At 39.8% G+C, this 15,523-nt stretch overlaps 1 protein-coding gene across 5 annotated transcripts in view; it reads left to right on the forward strand.

Moving 5' to 3' along the window:
* The window catches only part of TPD52 (tumor protein D52), a 29,337-nt gene extending 15,140 nt beyond the window's left edge, over positions 1 to 14,197 (forward strand). For 2 of the 5 annotated variants that reach the window (XM_009891881.1, XM_009891878.1), the window contains 6 exons: positions 3,487 to 3,602; positions 5,314 to 5,462; positions 6,319 to 6,420; positions 10,795 to 10,836; positions 12,309 to 12,357; positions 13,469 to 14,197. In XM_009891881.1, the coding sequence (XP_009890183.1) occupies positions 3,546 to 3,602; positions 5,314 to 5,462; positions 6,319 to 6,420; positions 10,795 to 10,836; positions 12,309 to 12,357; positions 13,469 to 13,585 (516 nt within the window). In that variant the 5' untranslated portion in view covers positions 3,487 to 3,545 and the 3' untranslated portion in view covers positions 13,586 to 14,197. Of the gene's footprint in view, positions 1 to 3,486; positions 3,603 to 5,313; positions 5,463 to 6,318; positions 6,421 to 7,419; positions 7,447 to 10,794; positions 10,837 to 12,308; positions 12,358 to 13,468 lie in introns of all 5 variants that reach the window. The other 3 variants (XM_009891877.1, XM_009891879.1, XM_009891880.1) reach the window with 3 other exon arrangements.
* The last annotated feature ends 1,326 nt before the right edge of the window (positions 14,198 to 15,523 follow it).

Consider the following 15,523-nt stretch of genomic DNA (forward strand, 5'->3'; position numbering starts at 1 on the left):
AACACAGACACCTGAAATCTGACCTTAAAACTAAGTAAGTTTTCCCAATAGTAGATGTTTTCACATTTTATTTCCCCAACAGATTTTTTAAGAGTTTAAGAGGTGTAAAATGCTCAGCTAAACTTGGTTGTAGCAATTGCAGTACCAGGTGACTGAATTTTAAGTCCTTTGCATCTCTGAAGATGTGAGAGAACTAATGTAACAAAAGGTAACAAGTTGGAAGCCAGTAACAACAGTTCTGCTGGTGAACAGAGATGACCCCAAGTGAGAAATGCTCTCTTAATAACAGATTGAGCCCAAGTATTTCCATCTGTTGGCTGGCGGCTATGTCCCTGGTTTCCTGCCCCACACTCTGCAAAAATATCTAAGGTGGGCCGTGCACCTTTCCTTACAAAGCTTGCTCAAAGCTGGGATCTTACTGTCTGTCAGCCCGAGTTTATGGGGTGTTATTTGGGTTGTAGCCATGCCATTGTGGAGGTCTGGGGGTTGTTATCTTTGTAGACAGCTGCTTCTTGGTCAGGCTGCCTAGCATGGCCTTCCTGTCGCACAGATGAACCTTGAGTCCTGCAAGTATTGAAGTGAACTGAGGAATGGGAGCAAAGGGAGCAGAGAGGTGAAGAGTAACAGGAAACGAGAGGGGAGGTACCAGAATAGAGACTAATGGAAAGGTGTTTGCATTCTTCGAATAGAGCTACAGAAAAAGCAATAAAAAGGAGGGGAGCAGAAGGTGAGGAGAGGAGGGGAAGGCATGGTTAGATGTACAGGGTGAGGTATGGAGGACTCCGAGTAGCAGAGATTGCCTGTTTTACTGAAAGATGTGGAAATGGGAAGGGGAGGAGAGATCATTCCCGTGCTTGTTAGCATTGTGTCTTAAATTCAATGTAGACAACAAGCAGTGCAAACTCCCTTAAAACATTGGTTTTCCAAAGAGAAGGTACAGTCCCAAAACAGAAGCAATTGCTGTGGGAGACAATCCAGCATGTGTTCTTACTGCTGGATTCACTTGATCTATTTTTGGTGAGATAATCCAGATGACTCTTCATAACCAGATTGAGCAGACTTTCAGCTGGATGTGCTAATGCTCTTGGAGTCAGTGTCGTCTTTGGTACTTGCAAACTTTCTGAAAAGCAAAGGCTAGCTCTGTAGTCACTGAAGGGGCTGCAGATGGAGAGCAAGGTCAGGAGTTGGAGGTTAACATATTGGGGGTTGTAGCGTGTCAGGGGAAAATGCAGTTTTAAATTGTTAGCTTTCCTTCAATATAGGTCTATGTAATTATTAGGATAAATAGCAATTTGACAAAAAGGTATGCCGTTCTTAACTGTTTGATGTTAAGGAAATATGTTGATGTATAAACCAAAAATCATCTGATTGTGAGACATGAGCTGTAATCTTTTTTTTTTTTTTTTTTTTGGTGCTGCAGGGCTGTGCTTTGGCTTGGGCATTAATTTTGTTGATGTATAAACAAAAAATCATCTGATTGCGAGACAGGAGCTGTATTTTTTTTTTTTTTTTTTTTGGTGCTGCAGTGCTGTGCTTTGGCTTGGGCATTAACTTTTCTTCCTGTCCTAGATTCCTGCCAGAAAATAGTGTATTGGGAAACCTGTAGGAACTACATTATGTTTGTGTAGAAGAGAGAGATAATTCTCTGGGAAAATGTGGTAGATTTCATAAATAAATGCAGAATGGGGTTTCAGTTGCTTTCTGTATGCTTCCTTCTCAGTGTACTCTGTGGTAGCTTACCATTTACAAACTTTCTGCCCGTGTAGCAGTGTGTTTCTAGAGTACAAGCATTTTGGACACAAATACAGGCAGAAAACATACTGTTTTGGAAAGAATTTGTGGAATTGAGCTTTACCTGAATTCAGTAACTTGATCAAGGACAAGACCTCTTCTTTTCTTAGGCTTGACAGCTGCTAGAAGCATGTTTCATAGAATACTTACAACTAATTACAGACTCACAGAATCTTTTTTTCCCTGACTTTTCAGTTGATTGCGATGTAGCTATTTGATATCGAGCCTCACAATAAAATCATAGTGGTGGTCTCATTACACATTAATGAGTTTTTGGATTCCCAGACCAAATGGTATTGTGCAGTGGCATCAGAAGCTTCTGAAATAAGGATGTAATTTTATGTAGTTAATTACTATAGTGATAAGTAAGAGAACATTACTTAATAACTTCTCAGCTTATCTGAATTGTATATTTATATACATTCATATACGTATACATACTCTCACCCTCTCTCCTTACAATCAGTCTTCCTGTTGTTTTTTTTCTGTTTTAAGATTTTTATTTCATTGATTTTTTTATTATCTATAATCCTATTGTACCTCTTAAATAGAGAATTAGTTCTGGGAATCCATAACCATTGCAGCATGCAGTCTTTCTACAAACTGGTCTCTTTGCAAATTGGAACAGGATTCCTTAATTCTGGCAAACCGTCTGTTTAAGTGTCAGCTACAAAGATTCAAAATGAGAAATCTTTTGCTGGAAAACCCGTTTGTTGCATTAAAAGGTGTTTAAAGTGATCTTGCTGCAAATGCTAAGGACTAAGAATAAATGAATCTTTAAAGTGCGTGCATCATAGTAATACAAATACTACTGTTTTCCTTCCTTTCCCTGAAGCTGTGAAGGTGAAAGTTGGGGAAGACCATAGGGATGTTTGGTCTTCAAACAGAGGAGTTTGGCAGAGTTTTGATTTCTGGATTTGGAAGAAGAGGCAGCAGTGTGAGTGGGTGCACATCCTCATCAGTCCCTTCTCAGCACTCCACCGCTTTGTCTGAAGTGACAGTCTTTTGTTCCCAAGCTCCTTCCCTGGCCTTCGTATCTGCCTTACCGTCCCGGTGCAAAACAACAACTTACTTTTAGTTCCATGATACCTGCAACTTTCTAGCCACAGTGGTCCCAGTTACTAGGGACAGAGAGGTTGAGCAGGGTGTGGGGGAAGAGTTCGTACTTGCAGTGCAACCTTTTTCTCTGCTGTTGCTGAGCTTGCTTGTTGCCATGACCTCTCCCAGTATGCTGAGAATGGGCATTTTTAAATCTGATCTAAGAGCAGTGAGGGAGGGAGCCTCTGCATTGGTCTTGAGCACCTCCAGTGCTTCCAGAGTTTCTGTGCGGTGTGAGTAGAGAAAGCAGAGTGCATCGACTCCTGGGCAGAGGTTGTGTAGGAATCGCTGGTTGGGACATAACGTTCTGCGCCTTGGTTTCTGTCAGAGTAGTGAGATGCGTTGTTCTCAAGATGTTCCCAGTCTCCTATTATAGCAGCTGTTGCGATTATATTGAGCTTTAATACAACTTGATAGAGCAAAACAGCCAGTAACATGTCTCTGTTTTCCTGGATGCTGTAGTACTTGGGGAGCATGACTTTGGTGTCCTCTTATCAGTTTTCTTTGTGCAGTGGCACAAAAGGGCTGTATATTAACGTTAGCTGCTATCTAGTAGACACGTGATGATCTGACTTTTGATGGTTTATTTACCTCAAGGGCTGCTGAGAAGTGACTCTATACCTGAGGTTGGAGAGGATGCTGCTGCTACAGTTGGTATGGCAGAAACACTCTCAGAAGAAGAACAGGATGAGCTAAGAAAAGAGCTTGCTAAGGTAAATCTCTTGGAAATAGCTCTTAAACTGGTTTTGAGAACGAAAATCTGGGATAATGCTGTCTTTGAACATACAGTTAATGCTTTGCATATTTATTCTGGTTAAAGCTGGGTACAGCACTCCTGTGTATTGCGGGGAGGGAAAGGAAAGGTGTCAAGGAGAAAAGAACAGCCAGTTCTAGATATGGGGAATTAAACTGGAAGCGCTGAGTGTACAGATCTTAAACCAAGATGCATAAATGCCTAACCCTTTTGTTTTTTCCTCAAGTGAGGAGGAGGAAAATAAGCTGTCAATAAGAACATAGTTGGAAGCCAAAACCAAGCATTGTCTCAACTGTTGTGCAGTAACTAAAGCTGTTTTTTTATGAAGGATGCTTTGTAGTAATATCCATGTAGACACTGTTTTGCTAACGTCTAACCATGTAACTATTCTTGTCCATAGTTCATATAGCAGAAATTTTTTTAAGAGTGAGTTAAAGTAGCACTGTGTCATGGTTTGGGCCCTCAAACCAGGACACACTCTTTAAAGGACAGTCAAATATTCAAACCCGATACATGCGTTTCAAAAGTTGTCAAAGTCAAGCTTTATTGAATTGACAGTCCTTTTTCTTTTGTAGCTCGATCTGACTTTAGGACCCTAATAAAAGACACTAACTTAAGCCTAAGGTTGGCAAACGAAAGTTAGCTAGAAATAAGCATATTTGGTGCAGTCTTGGTTTTGGTAGTCCTGAGTGTTACTTCATGCCAAACCAATCAGCTGAAGATGGTGAGGGAAATCTGGTCCTGCTAGGGTACATCACGCTGGACTTTGGACAGGTATCTGAAACAAAGGTGCATTGAAGATACTGGTATTTCCTTAAAGGAGCTTAAGTGAGTGGGCAGCCTGATACTCTAAAGTAAGTCCAGTCTGGATGAGGAAGTAGGATTGGATGTATGCCTTCACCTTTGTACATATGGCCTTAGTACCTCTGTCACATCTATATAGCCCACAGTATGGCATCGTAAAACTGTTTTGACATCTCTGATCATGATCTGGTCATGCTGCTGTGAGAGGCTTAAGTGACCATCTGTGTAAAGAAGGAAGTATACAAACAATACGGTTTTCTAGTTGCTGAACAGGTGCTGTGTTTTTGTTGTTGTGGGTTTTTTGGGTTTTTGTGTTGGTTGTTTGGTGTGTTGTTTTTTTTTTAACTGCTCAGTCTGCCACCATTTCCACCCCTGCTCTGGGGAAGGCACTCCTGTTCCCAAGGCTGGATCCAGCCTGCAGTTGCTGGCTTAAGCCACAAAAGAACATTTCTGTTCAAGCAAGGAGACAAAACTTGTGTGTGGATCAGACATGCTCTAAGCTTCCTGATACTGGTCATACATTGATCTCTTCTGATGTGGAAGGAGAATACAGGCTTGGCAATTGTCCCAGGTTTGACTGATCTTCAAGCTAATGTTGCCTAAAGGTAATGATTTCTAACTATACAGTCTTTTAGTTACCAACTTCCTTGTGCATATTGCAGTAACAGAGCTAGCTGCAGGTGTCTCACTTGCTCTTGCTGTAGAATATGTTGGAATTCCCTTTTAGTATTTAGAAACAACTGTGAGGCAATGTTAAAAATGCATTAGCCCTCCCATTACTGATGGTTAGTAGTTGTTTTAATAAATAGTTAAATGGCTGGGTATATTGCTTGTTAACTTACCTCTTGTCAACTCTGCTGCTGCAGGTGGAAGAGGAAATCCAGACGCTCTCACAAGTGCTAGCTGCAAAAGAGAAGCATCTAGCAGAAATCAAGAGAAAGCTGGGAATTAACTCATTACAGGAACTAAGGCAGAACATTACCAAAAGCTGGCAAGATGTTACATCAACCACAGCGTATGTATCAGTTAATGATGATTGTCTCAGGTGTTGAGGTGACAACTATGTAGTTCTTGTCAAATTTAAACCATCTGTTCTTGTGAAATGAGATGAGTGTAGATAACACAAAGTTAAGTTGCACTAGAACTTACCTGGATGAATCATCATGGATTTCTTTCAAGAAGCCCACTATTAGCCATATCATCTCCTGCAAAATAAGAATGATTTACTATAATATGGGTGATTCTAATACACTTTTTGTCTGACAGATCTGAGATACCATTAGTGAGATACCAAGGTGTCCTTAGTGCAGCAGAATATCCTTATTTTCCAGCCTGGAAAATTGTTGTAAACTGAGCTCATGCAGGAAAAGTGCAAAGTCACAGTTAATGTTCTTGCCAAACTCAACTGTTAGCTTAAGGTCTAGAGCGAAATGCCTTCTGCAATTAATGACTACAGAGAATGTAAGAGGGTGTACCTCAAACTTTTTATGGTGAAGTTTATTGACAAAACCGTTTGGTACAGTATTTTATACTATACACTTGGCACAAAAAATTAGATCTCTGTTCTTTTTCTGTGTGTGTGCATCGGATTGTTTTGTTGGGTTGTTTTTAAGTCCTACAATAACAGAAAGCATCTGTTCTGGGGCTGGGGGTAGTAGGTGCATGTTGATGAACCTCATCTGAAGTCTGAGGTGGCAGGGGTGCTGTAGCCAGAAGGGACTGCAATGGCTCAATATAATCTCTTAAGTAACTTGTCCATTTGACCCCAAAGTTGAAGTATACCTTTGTGTTTCATACAAATTTACATATGCTAAAAGGTTTCTTATGTGTTCTATTAAAATAACTACAGGCTTAATTTTGTTTGAACACAGATACAAGAAAACATCAGAAACCCTCTCTCAGGCTGGTCAGAAGGCTTCTGCTGCATTTTCATCTGTTGGTTCAGTCATAACCAAGAAGTTTGAAGACGTCAGGTAGGTTTCTTTCGCTTTTCCCAAGTAGTTGCATTTTTGATTTAAGCAGGTGATCACTAAAATAAATTTATGCTGTTAATATAATTAACTTCTAGAAGTTGATCTATCAGGAACTCAGCATCTGTTTTAGGAGAGCTGAGTCACTTGCTGCAAAATCTGCTTGTATGTCCTCAGTGATGCAGAAGAGTTCTGTGGTGTGTATTTTATATATGCAAGAGAAGCAACATATGCTATTACCTCCGCTGCTATTCTTATTTTTTTGGTAGGACTGCAGGTGGCAGCATCTCTGCCTGCCTCTGTGTGATGCACGTAGTGTTGTCATTTCTGTCCTCTGACTTTCTCAGCTTGTGGAACACTACATTTAAACAACTAATGTCTTTAACTGTGGTTTGGTTTTGTTGTTGGCTTTTTTTGTTGTTTATTTTTGCCTTGTGTGGATTCCTTTCAGGTGTGTTTTATTTCTTTGTAAGCTGTTCTACCTCATAGCAGTGGCTTGATTTTATTACTTTTTTTAATATTTGGCACTTTTAAATTCTTAAATATTGGCATACAACACATTTTGACTTTGTGTCAAATGACACAGCCCTTCATGCAAATTAGGTAAGTTTGGTCATCATTTTTAGCACTACTGTGAGCTGCATGCAGAACTCTTCCTGGATGCAATTGAAACATACGCTTAGCTTACAATTCTTTGTTTGATTATATAATTTTTACTACTGGAATATATACAACCACTCATCTCTGCTTGTAACTTATTGTGAATGGTGGCTTAAAATTATTTTTCAATTATTGGACAAATAAAGTCACACATTCTAACAGAATATTGCTGCAGTGTAATAAAATCAGCCCTCTGTTTTAAAGTGCTGCCATTAACCTCTTCATTGCTTTTTGAAGCGTAGTGAGAAATCACTTTGGGGTTCAGCTACACAGTTACATATTTTTCTTCAGATTTATCAGAACTTCCTTTCTCTCTTTAATGCTTACTCTGGCATTGTGCAGACTACAGGCATTTTCACATTCCTTTAGGTAAGGTGGGCGCAAGAATTGTTTCTGAAACTAAGCATGTAGTCAGACTGTCTCCACTAAAATTTTTAAATAAGTTTTGTTTGTAAAAAGTAATTTCTTTTTTTCTCTGGTGTTAGTTAATGTAAAACCGAAGCACTGTTAATATCAGGGAAGATGTTTCTTCATGTTCACCTGGTAACTATCCCAGAACATGAAATCTTGAGAATACATAATAATGAATTAGTCTCTCTTCCTTCTAAGACAGACATCCATTAAAATGATTCTGCAAAGTTTTTTGTAAAGAGACAGAATATGGTTTTGAGGTCAATGGCATGCAGAATTCCTCCTTCTCTTTCTCTGTACAGTGTTTTGCCTTGACAGACAGAAATGTTCCTTTTTTGTGTCTATTACAATGGTTGTTTAGCATTGTGACTCTAATCAAATCACTAGAGTCTAAATGTAAAATAGCTTACACATTCTCTGTTCATAGTTTGTCCAGTGAAACAGCCCTTATCTTTGAGTTGATTACTTTAGCAGCTCCAGACACTGAGTATTTTAGCTACCTTGTCTGCATTGCCTTTTATCTGCCTAGTCTAAGCAAATGTTCAATGTTGAGTTTTCAGTAGTTAAAATTCCTGTATAGCAACTTCTGTCCATTCACTCTCATCCTGTCTATGCACACCTCTGAGTCTGGCTTCATCTTTTCTGTGTTCTCACACTAAGTGCTAAAGACAGCAGTAGGATCTCTATAAAGATGTAGGGGTCTGGCTCCTAGAATCTTAACTGGGAGCTATAGCTCCAGGGGCAGTGCCTGGGGAGGAGATGGGCAGAGGCACTGGACACTATCAGAACTCAGACTGTGAAGTGAGCTCAATTTGCTCAAGTGTAAGAATAGCAGCCTGTGTGAAATACCCTCCCCTTTAACACCAGTAAGACAAAGGGAGCCTGGAAGATGTCTCTATACCTTTTGGATGCAGAGCTTGGCTGCTCACTTAACAGGGTTCACCTGTCTTCCTTAAGGCTATGGGGTTCCCCTACTAGTATTAGACTATTGCATTTGACAAGGACAAGCACAGACTTACGGCTCTCTTCTGGCTTCAGGAATTTAGTACCTCAAAATAAGTGTCCTAATTAATCAACTTAGTGGCTAGGTGGGTGTTGAGTACTCTCTATCAGAAACCGGGCCACTGGGCGGGAATGTAACAGGGCCAGAGGAGTCCACACTGTTGGTGTGCTTCTCGGAGAGAATCATGTCAGTGGACATTCAAGGTATGGTTACAAATTCAGGAGCAGCTGGGTTAAAAAAAAAAAAAACAAAAACACGGTGGGAAGAATTAGTGCTGTTCAAGATCTTAGTTGCATTTAAACAGGAGATTAAAAACCTTTGAGTTTTTTGCTTTCATGAGGACCAAGTTCATCTGGGATTCAGCAATGAATTCAGGTCCTAGGGTAATGTGACTGCTCAAGTGGTGTCTACTTTCAAGACTGCACAAGTCTGAAGTTTATAAAGGTTTAGATACACAAGTTTTTTCCTGGAAATGAGAATCGTTGGGCCTCATGCTTGAACTAATATGCAGGTGCATTTTTATTCTTGAACTCTTACATAGCTGCTTCATCACGGCTTTGCTTTTCTTGTACTGTTTTATCTTAGGGACTTCTCACTGTAATGGCATGATTTCTTCTGTCTTGGGTTATTTCCACATGTTCCATGCAGCAAGCATCACATGCAGGTCTTCATTCTTGCACTGCAAAGTGATTTTGGAGGGAGTTGCGAAAGGGAGTAAGGCAGCTGGTGGAGCTGTGAACTCGGAAAGTACTGAAATAGCGAGGGAGAGAGAGGACTGGTAGTGCTAAGTCAGTGCATTATTGCTTCCTTTTTGTGTTTGTTTCTGTTGCATTTTGTTATGCTGAAAATGAACTCTGTTCCTTCTTAGGTTTCTCTGAATACTTTTGTTCTCCTTTATAAGAATGTCTTGAACTTTCGATGAGTTAGCCATCCTTGTGTAGGCAACATCAGTACTGTATGCAACAAAACCCCAACAACCGAGCAGTAGTGCCAAGGTGTAGCGCTCTACAAACTTCTGGAGTAATCATAAGCCCTCTTGCATTGCATCCATATTATGGAGTGGAAGTCCTCATCTTTGCCCTGTTCTGAGATTGCAGAGTAACTTTCTTTGCTAGTTTTGGAAATTTGATATGATCGTTTATGAGCATGTCAGCTGGAAACCTAACTGTTAACAAAAGGAACTAACTAGTGCTTACTAACTTGTGCTTACGAACTCCTAAGCCCAAAAGAATGTCTTAAAATTTGTTCTGCAATGAACACAGAACTTTTTTACTTCTGTGACTGTATCTTCCATTGTGCTGAAATGCTTATTGGAGTTTTGGAGGTGCATCAAATGTGAGAGTGGGGTTTTTTTTTGATTGTGTTCCCCCTACTTCCTCACCCTGCCCCTGCAATTGCCCAGAAAGTATTCCCTTGAAAGATATCATAAAGCCCAGTCAAAATTCAACATTACAAATATAGTTATGAAATCTGTGACCATCAGTGTTTCTAACTTACTGTTGTGGTATTTGACAAGAAATGTTTAACATCTAAGACTAATTTGTATCAAGAGTAAACGGACTTTTCTAGAATATGGAACTAAATTAGATTCCAGATGTTCTTGAAGTTATTTGGGAACTCCTTAATCTATATCCAGTCACCTTCTAGGAGTAAGTGTGGGTTGTCATTAAACAAACAGTAACTGTTTAGCAACACTGGCAGGTTACAGAAATCTTCCATGAATTTCAGAACAGGGTTGAACTTAGGGCTTTCTCCTTGCCCCCAGCATAAACCTGACCTTGAATATAGATTGATGTGACTGCTCTCACTAAATAATGTATATTGACCAGTAGATAATTTGTATTGATGAGTATGGAAATTTTACACTGAGTTGAAATAGAAGCTTTCTGAATGTAGGAATGATTCTTTCAGTACATTAGTTGATTGATAAAACTTTTGAGTGTTCACTTTCTACTTGATATCGTCAAAACTGTAAATGCAGCATGTCTCTCATTGCTTGAGAAACTTAACGAGTAGACAGATTGTTGCCGCTAAGCAGAATATGTACTAACAAGCATGGCACTTGTATCTTTCTAAAAAGGAAGACAAATTGTTGCAGCTTTTGCTTTGTTATACTTGTATGTGTGCATGGCTAAGCAATTTAAAAAAGCAAAACCAAGCAGTTCCTATGTAAGACTGTATAAAACTGTTTGGCTGTCTACCAAATAGATAGTTTCCAGAAGTCAGCTCTCTAAGCCAATTTCTTCTCAGTCTATGACTTAAACTAACTTCTTGCTTTCTTTTTTCTTAATGCTGGCATTTAGTATACGCTCCATACAACATTCAATTAGCATGCCTATTATGAGGTAATGTATGCATAATCCAGCTGTTGGGTTTATTTATTTTCATGTGTGGAATCAAGTCAAATTGAACTTAAGTCAACTAACATAGATTTAAAACAAAACCAAAAAACCCACCCAACTTTATAATGGATTTCCTGTACTAACATATAGGATAAAATTTGTTTTATTTTTGCTTAATGGTTATCGCACATCTGGAATGTGACCAAGTGCACTTTCCTGCTGTTTGGAGAACTATAACAACTTTTCCCTGCCTGGTAGAAATGTAATGCTATTAAATGAATCCGAGTTTAAAAGGCAATAGCTTGGCGTCTGTTTTAGAACAATCCAAGTGTGTAAAAAATACTGTGGTTTCACAAAAAGTCTCTTGCTGACTTGGAGTGTTTGCCTTTTCTCTCTCCTTGTTTGGCACTGTGTCCCTCCACCTCCTGAGAGAGTCTGGTTTGAGAGAGAGAGAGAGATGTATATATGTCACTGTGTACTTTCCCAAATGAAAGAGTGCAGCTAAGTGTGGGTGACCTACAGAAATACCAAGCAAAGGAGGATGGGAAGCTTAAGACCTCTTTTGAAAAAAAAAAAAAACCAAAAAACCAAAAAAACCCCCACCAAACAAAAAAACCCCAAATTAAAAACAAACCTCCTGTCTTTCATCTTTATAATTTGTTTCTGAGCCTGCTATGAATCCTTAGGCTGGGTCAACTGGAGGCAAGCATTTTCCATCCTGCATAAAGGCAGACAAAACGTACAGGCTATTGCACAAATTTGCAAATGGCAGTGACAGCTAGTTGGAGCATTAAGCCACTCCTCTGACCCTAATAAATAATACACTGGCCCTCAGCATTGAAAATCCTAAGCTGTCCTGCTCTTCATATGCAGAATTTGCCATTGGTAATCACAGATGTCTCCAGCACTTAAAAGGCAAAGGGGAGTCTCCCTTAAATGTAATGTGTTAGCAGAAAATGCCACTGCAAACCATGTTTTGTTAATTGAACACATAGCCTATTAAATTAAACTAGTTTTCCTATAACAAGTGAAAAAACTCTGATGACAAGCTTTCTTCAGCAATAATGTACTAGGCTAACCAGAAGTGATGACTTAAGCTTTTCTGAACAAATCCTTTAATCCAGCAACCTGTTTGAAATCACTGGGAATAATAAGCTAAACCTAAAATACTTGCTAGTTCTCCCTTCCATGTTGTGATGAAAGATCCTATCACTGAGTCTGGTGATGCTTAGTTGCCAATGATACAAATGAGCTGCAACTTGAGTGTGTCTGAATTTTAGTTTTGTAGTAGTCGGGGAGATCCAGATCTAAACTATTTTTAGGCTACCCTTAAAACAAGGAAAGAGCCCCAAACAAACCAATTCACATTGACGTGCCAAAAAGCAACTGTCTGCTTGTTTTCTGATATTTATGGACTAACCAGATATGTTTGTAATTCTGTGGTTCTTTTTTTTTTTTTTTTTTAATTTTCCTAGAAATTCCCCTACTTTCAAATCCTTTGAGGAAAAAGTTGAAAGCTTAAAGGTAAGCATTACCAAAACGCCTTGGTGATTGTGGAGCTGTGGATGTGGAGAAAAGACTGGAGTCTTGGTAGCCTGTTTTCTACTTACTGGTGAACTGTTGAAGGTGCTTAGATGACATCTTTTTAAGTACTGTGGAAATGGTTTCTCTGCCTAATGATTTGAGAATAAAAAGTGGGCTTCCTGCGCCTCTTACTGGAGGACGCCTTTCACTGTAAGGACTAACAGCTAGCTAACTTGCACAAACAGCTAGTATAACATACCTAGTAGTATGTATCCAAAATGGTCTAGGCTTTTATTTCCATGCCTTCCTAAGGACCAGTATGCTACACAGGAGAATAGCTTGGGATGTTTCTCTTATTTCTGGCATAAAATATGGAAGGCCTTTGTACCTTAATTTAAAATTTACGCACAGAAGCTTCAAGTGCCAGAAACAAACGTTAATAGCTTCTCCAGGTAAAAAACAAAATAACTTGAAAAATAACTAATACACATGTAACTGGAACCAGATTTGACTGTTCTCATGGGCACACTGGGTTGGATGAAGAAGCATGCAAGCGATTGCGTATGGAGCTAGGCATTCCCTTGCAAACGAATTGGCATTAACACTCCTGCCATCCCACAGGGTAGAGGGAAGTGAAAAGGCAAATGCGTTACCTGGAGAAAGTAAAATAGTTGCTATGCTTCACTAAAGATCTCGGGAATTGCTGTTGAGGCTGAAAAGTGTTCGAAGTTCTTTCTTGAGCAATACAGAAGTGAGTTTTAAGCTTGGAATGTTTCAAAGCCTAAATGGCTTGAAAAGCTGCTTACCTGTATCCATTTTTAACCGAGGGTGTGTCAGCCTCCAGACTCCCTGGAATCAGGGCTGCTTCATGTTTTGTGTATCTCAAAGTCAAAGGGAGACTGCTATGTTAATCTGCTGCTGCTGATTGTTTTCCACATGATACTAAGACTTGTCTTTCAAGTATTATGGAGGTAGCCCAGTCCTGGAAAAGCTGCTCTGCTGAAAAGAGTTATTAAACTTACTCATGCAGAGGTACCAGTTTTATACAGTTAAGCGTGTTTGATATGCCAAGTAACTGTGATTTTGTGTTGAGGCTCTCTCTTTGTTCTAGTCTAAAGTTGGAGGAAGCAAACCCGCCGGGGGAGACTTTGGAGACGTTCTCAACTCTGCTGCCAATGCCAGTGCCACAGAAACTATCGCAGAACAGACACAGGAGGAGACCCACTGAGATTCCTGCCTCTGTCCTGCTACCCACTGCCAGATGCTGCAAGCAAAAACTAAGCACACTTGTAACATTCTTTGCGCTCTTTCCACCAGATGTGCTTTTATTTAGCACGTAGCTATTTTACCAGATTAACTGATACCAAGCTTGTTCGTGGGTTCAAAATATTTTTGAAACTAAAATACATTGTTTGGGGTTTTGTGTGGGAAGGGGAATTTTTATGCCTTTCAAGCATTTAAAGGACTTATGTGTAATTTGAAGGCAACCTTTAAAATATAGCAATGAAAAAACTCTTTTGAGAAGTTAATTATAATGTACATATACTGTGGATACATAATTTCTTTTGAATCTGTAACTACTGCTCAACTTAATCATTATGAATCTACTGCTGCTGCCAAACTGAAGCTTCTTACTTCACTCCCTTGTGATTATTTCAGTTAAGTGTTGCCTGCATGGGACACCAGACTATGAGGATCACTCCCGGCTAAAGAAAGGAATTCTCCTTCAGCAGGCTTTAAACAAGTTATTCGTAGCGGGATTACACATGGGTAGGAACGTGCTGTCTTACGAGTGTGTTCCTCATACAACAGATGCGGATAGGGTAATACGTAACATCTAAAACTTAGTGATTTGTCTGTGGATTATCTGCATAGGAAACTTCTGACCATCGCAAATGGAAGCAAGATGCCTCGTAGCGCTGGTTTGGTTCAATTACAGTAATGCTTTCAGTCTTGTTTTTTTGTACATGACATTAATGTGATAAGATACTCTTCTGAATTTTTGATCAGTCGTGAATAGGTTCATCTGAATTCACACATGGTGGTGTCACATTTACCTTAACAAAGCATGGAGTGTAAGAGAAAGCCTGAGCACAGAAGTGGTTCTTTTTTAGGCATCAAGAGAATTGCTCTCAAACGCTAACATTGTTTCCCTTGTAGGCTGACCATCAAAAGCATCTGCTACACCATCTTATTTTTTTTACCTGTGCAAAGCCTGTACCGCTAGCAGCCCTGTTTCTGTTTAAGACTCCAGAAATCTGTTTTGGGAGGTGCAGAGTGTCATACCACAGCATAGCTCTCTTACAAGATCTGTTCTTCTACATGTTGCTTTATCTGTTGTACTCCTCAAATACCTTGTGTTTTGTATGTTTCTGGCACATGGTGTGGGTAAGGTTAGAACTTTTGGCAAGTGTTCATCACTGTGCTTAGAACTGGAAACAAAGTTTTGAAACATTTGTGTGAAATCCATGAAACTCCAACTGCCACAGATGTCTGGAGGAAAAAAACTTGGCTCCTGACAACCTGGTTAGCATGTCCGATGTAGTATATATGCTTAATTACACGTGAGAAGCTTAATAAAAACCTGTATACGAGGAATGAATTGTCCTGTGAATGTGGAGGATTACATAAGTAAGAAGTGTTTTATTTCTAATTGAAGCAGTCCTTTAAGTTTGGTTTCACATTAGTGCTGATACCTACTACTGTAGTAGGGGGAAGCTTGGCATTTGTAGGTAAGACTAGGCTTAGGGTGACTTCTAGTGGCGTACATAAAATTAAGCTGCCCTGATTATGTTGGGGAGTTCAGAAAATCAGTTGAGATGTGCCCTCAGCCTGACAGCTACCCCTTAACGAAGGAATGTAGAATTGAATGATGCACTTGAGAGTGGAGCTCCTCCTCTATAGGGTCAATACCACATTGGGCAGGTCCTTCTGGAACATGATCACCGTTGTATGGGTTCTTTTTCTTTATTTATCTAACGGAAGAACAGAAGGGTCATCTAGTCCAGAGTTGGGCTTTGTGGGTTAGAAAAGCAAATTCTTTTTTAAGGCCAAGTGGCTGCATCGTTGGTTTTGTAACATTACACTCAGCTTTACAGTCTCCCATAAGCTTCTGCCGCACCTTGCCGTGCCCCCGCCCTCCCCGGCAGGGGCCGGGGGCTGCCTG

The sequence above is a fragment of the Charadrius vociferus genome, unplaced genomic scaffold, assembly GCF_000708025.1.
Source record: "Charadrius vociferus isolate BGI_N301 unplaced genomic scaffold, ASM70802v2 scaffold15, whole genome shotgun sequence".
NCBI classification, from domain to species: Eukaryota; Metazoa; Chordata; class Aves; order Charadriiformes; family Charadriidae; genus Charadrius; species Charadrius vociferus.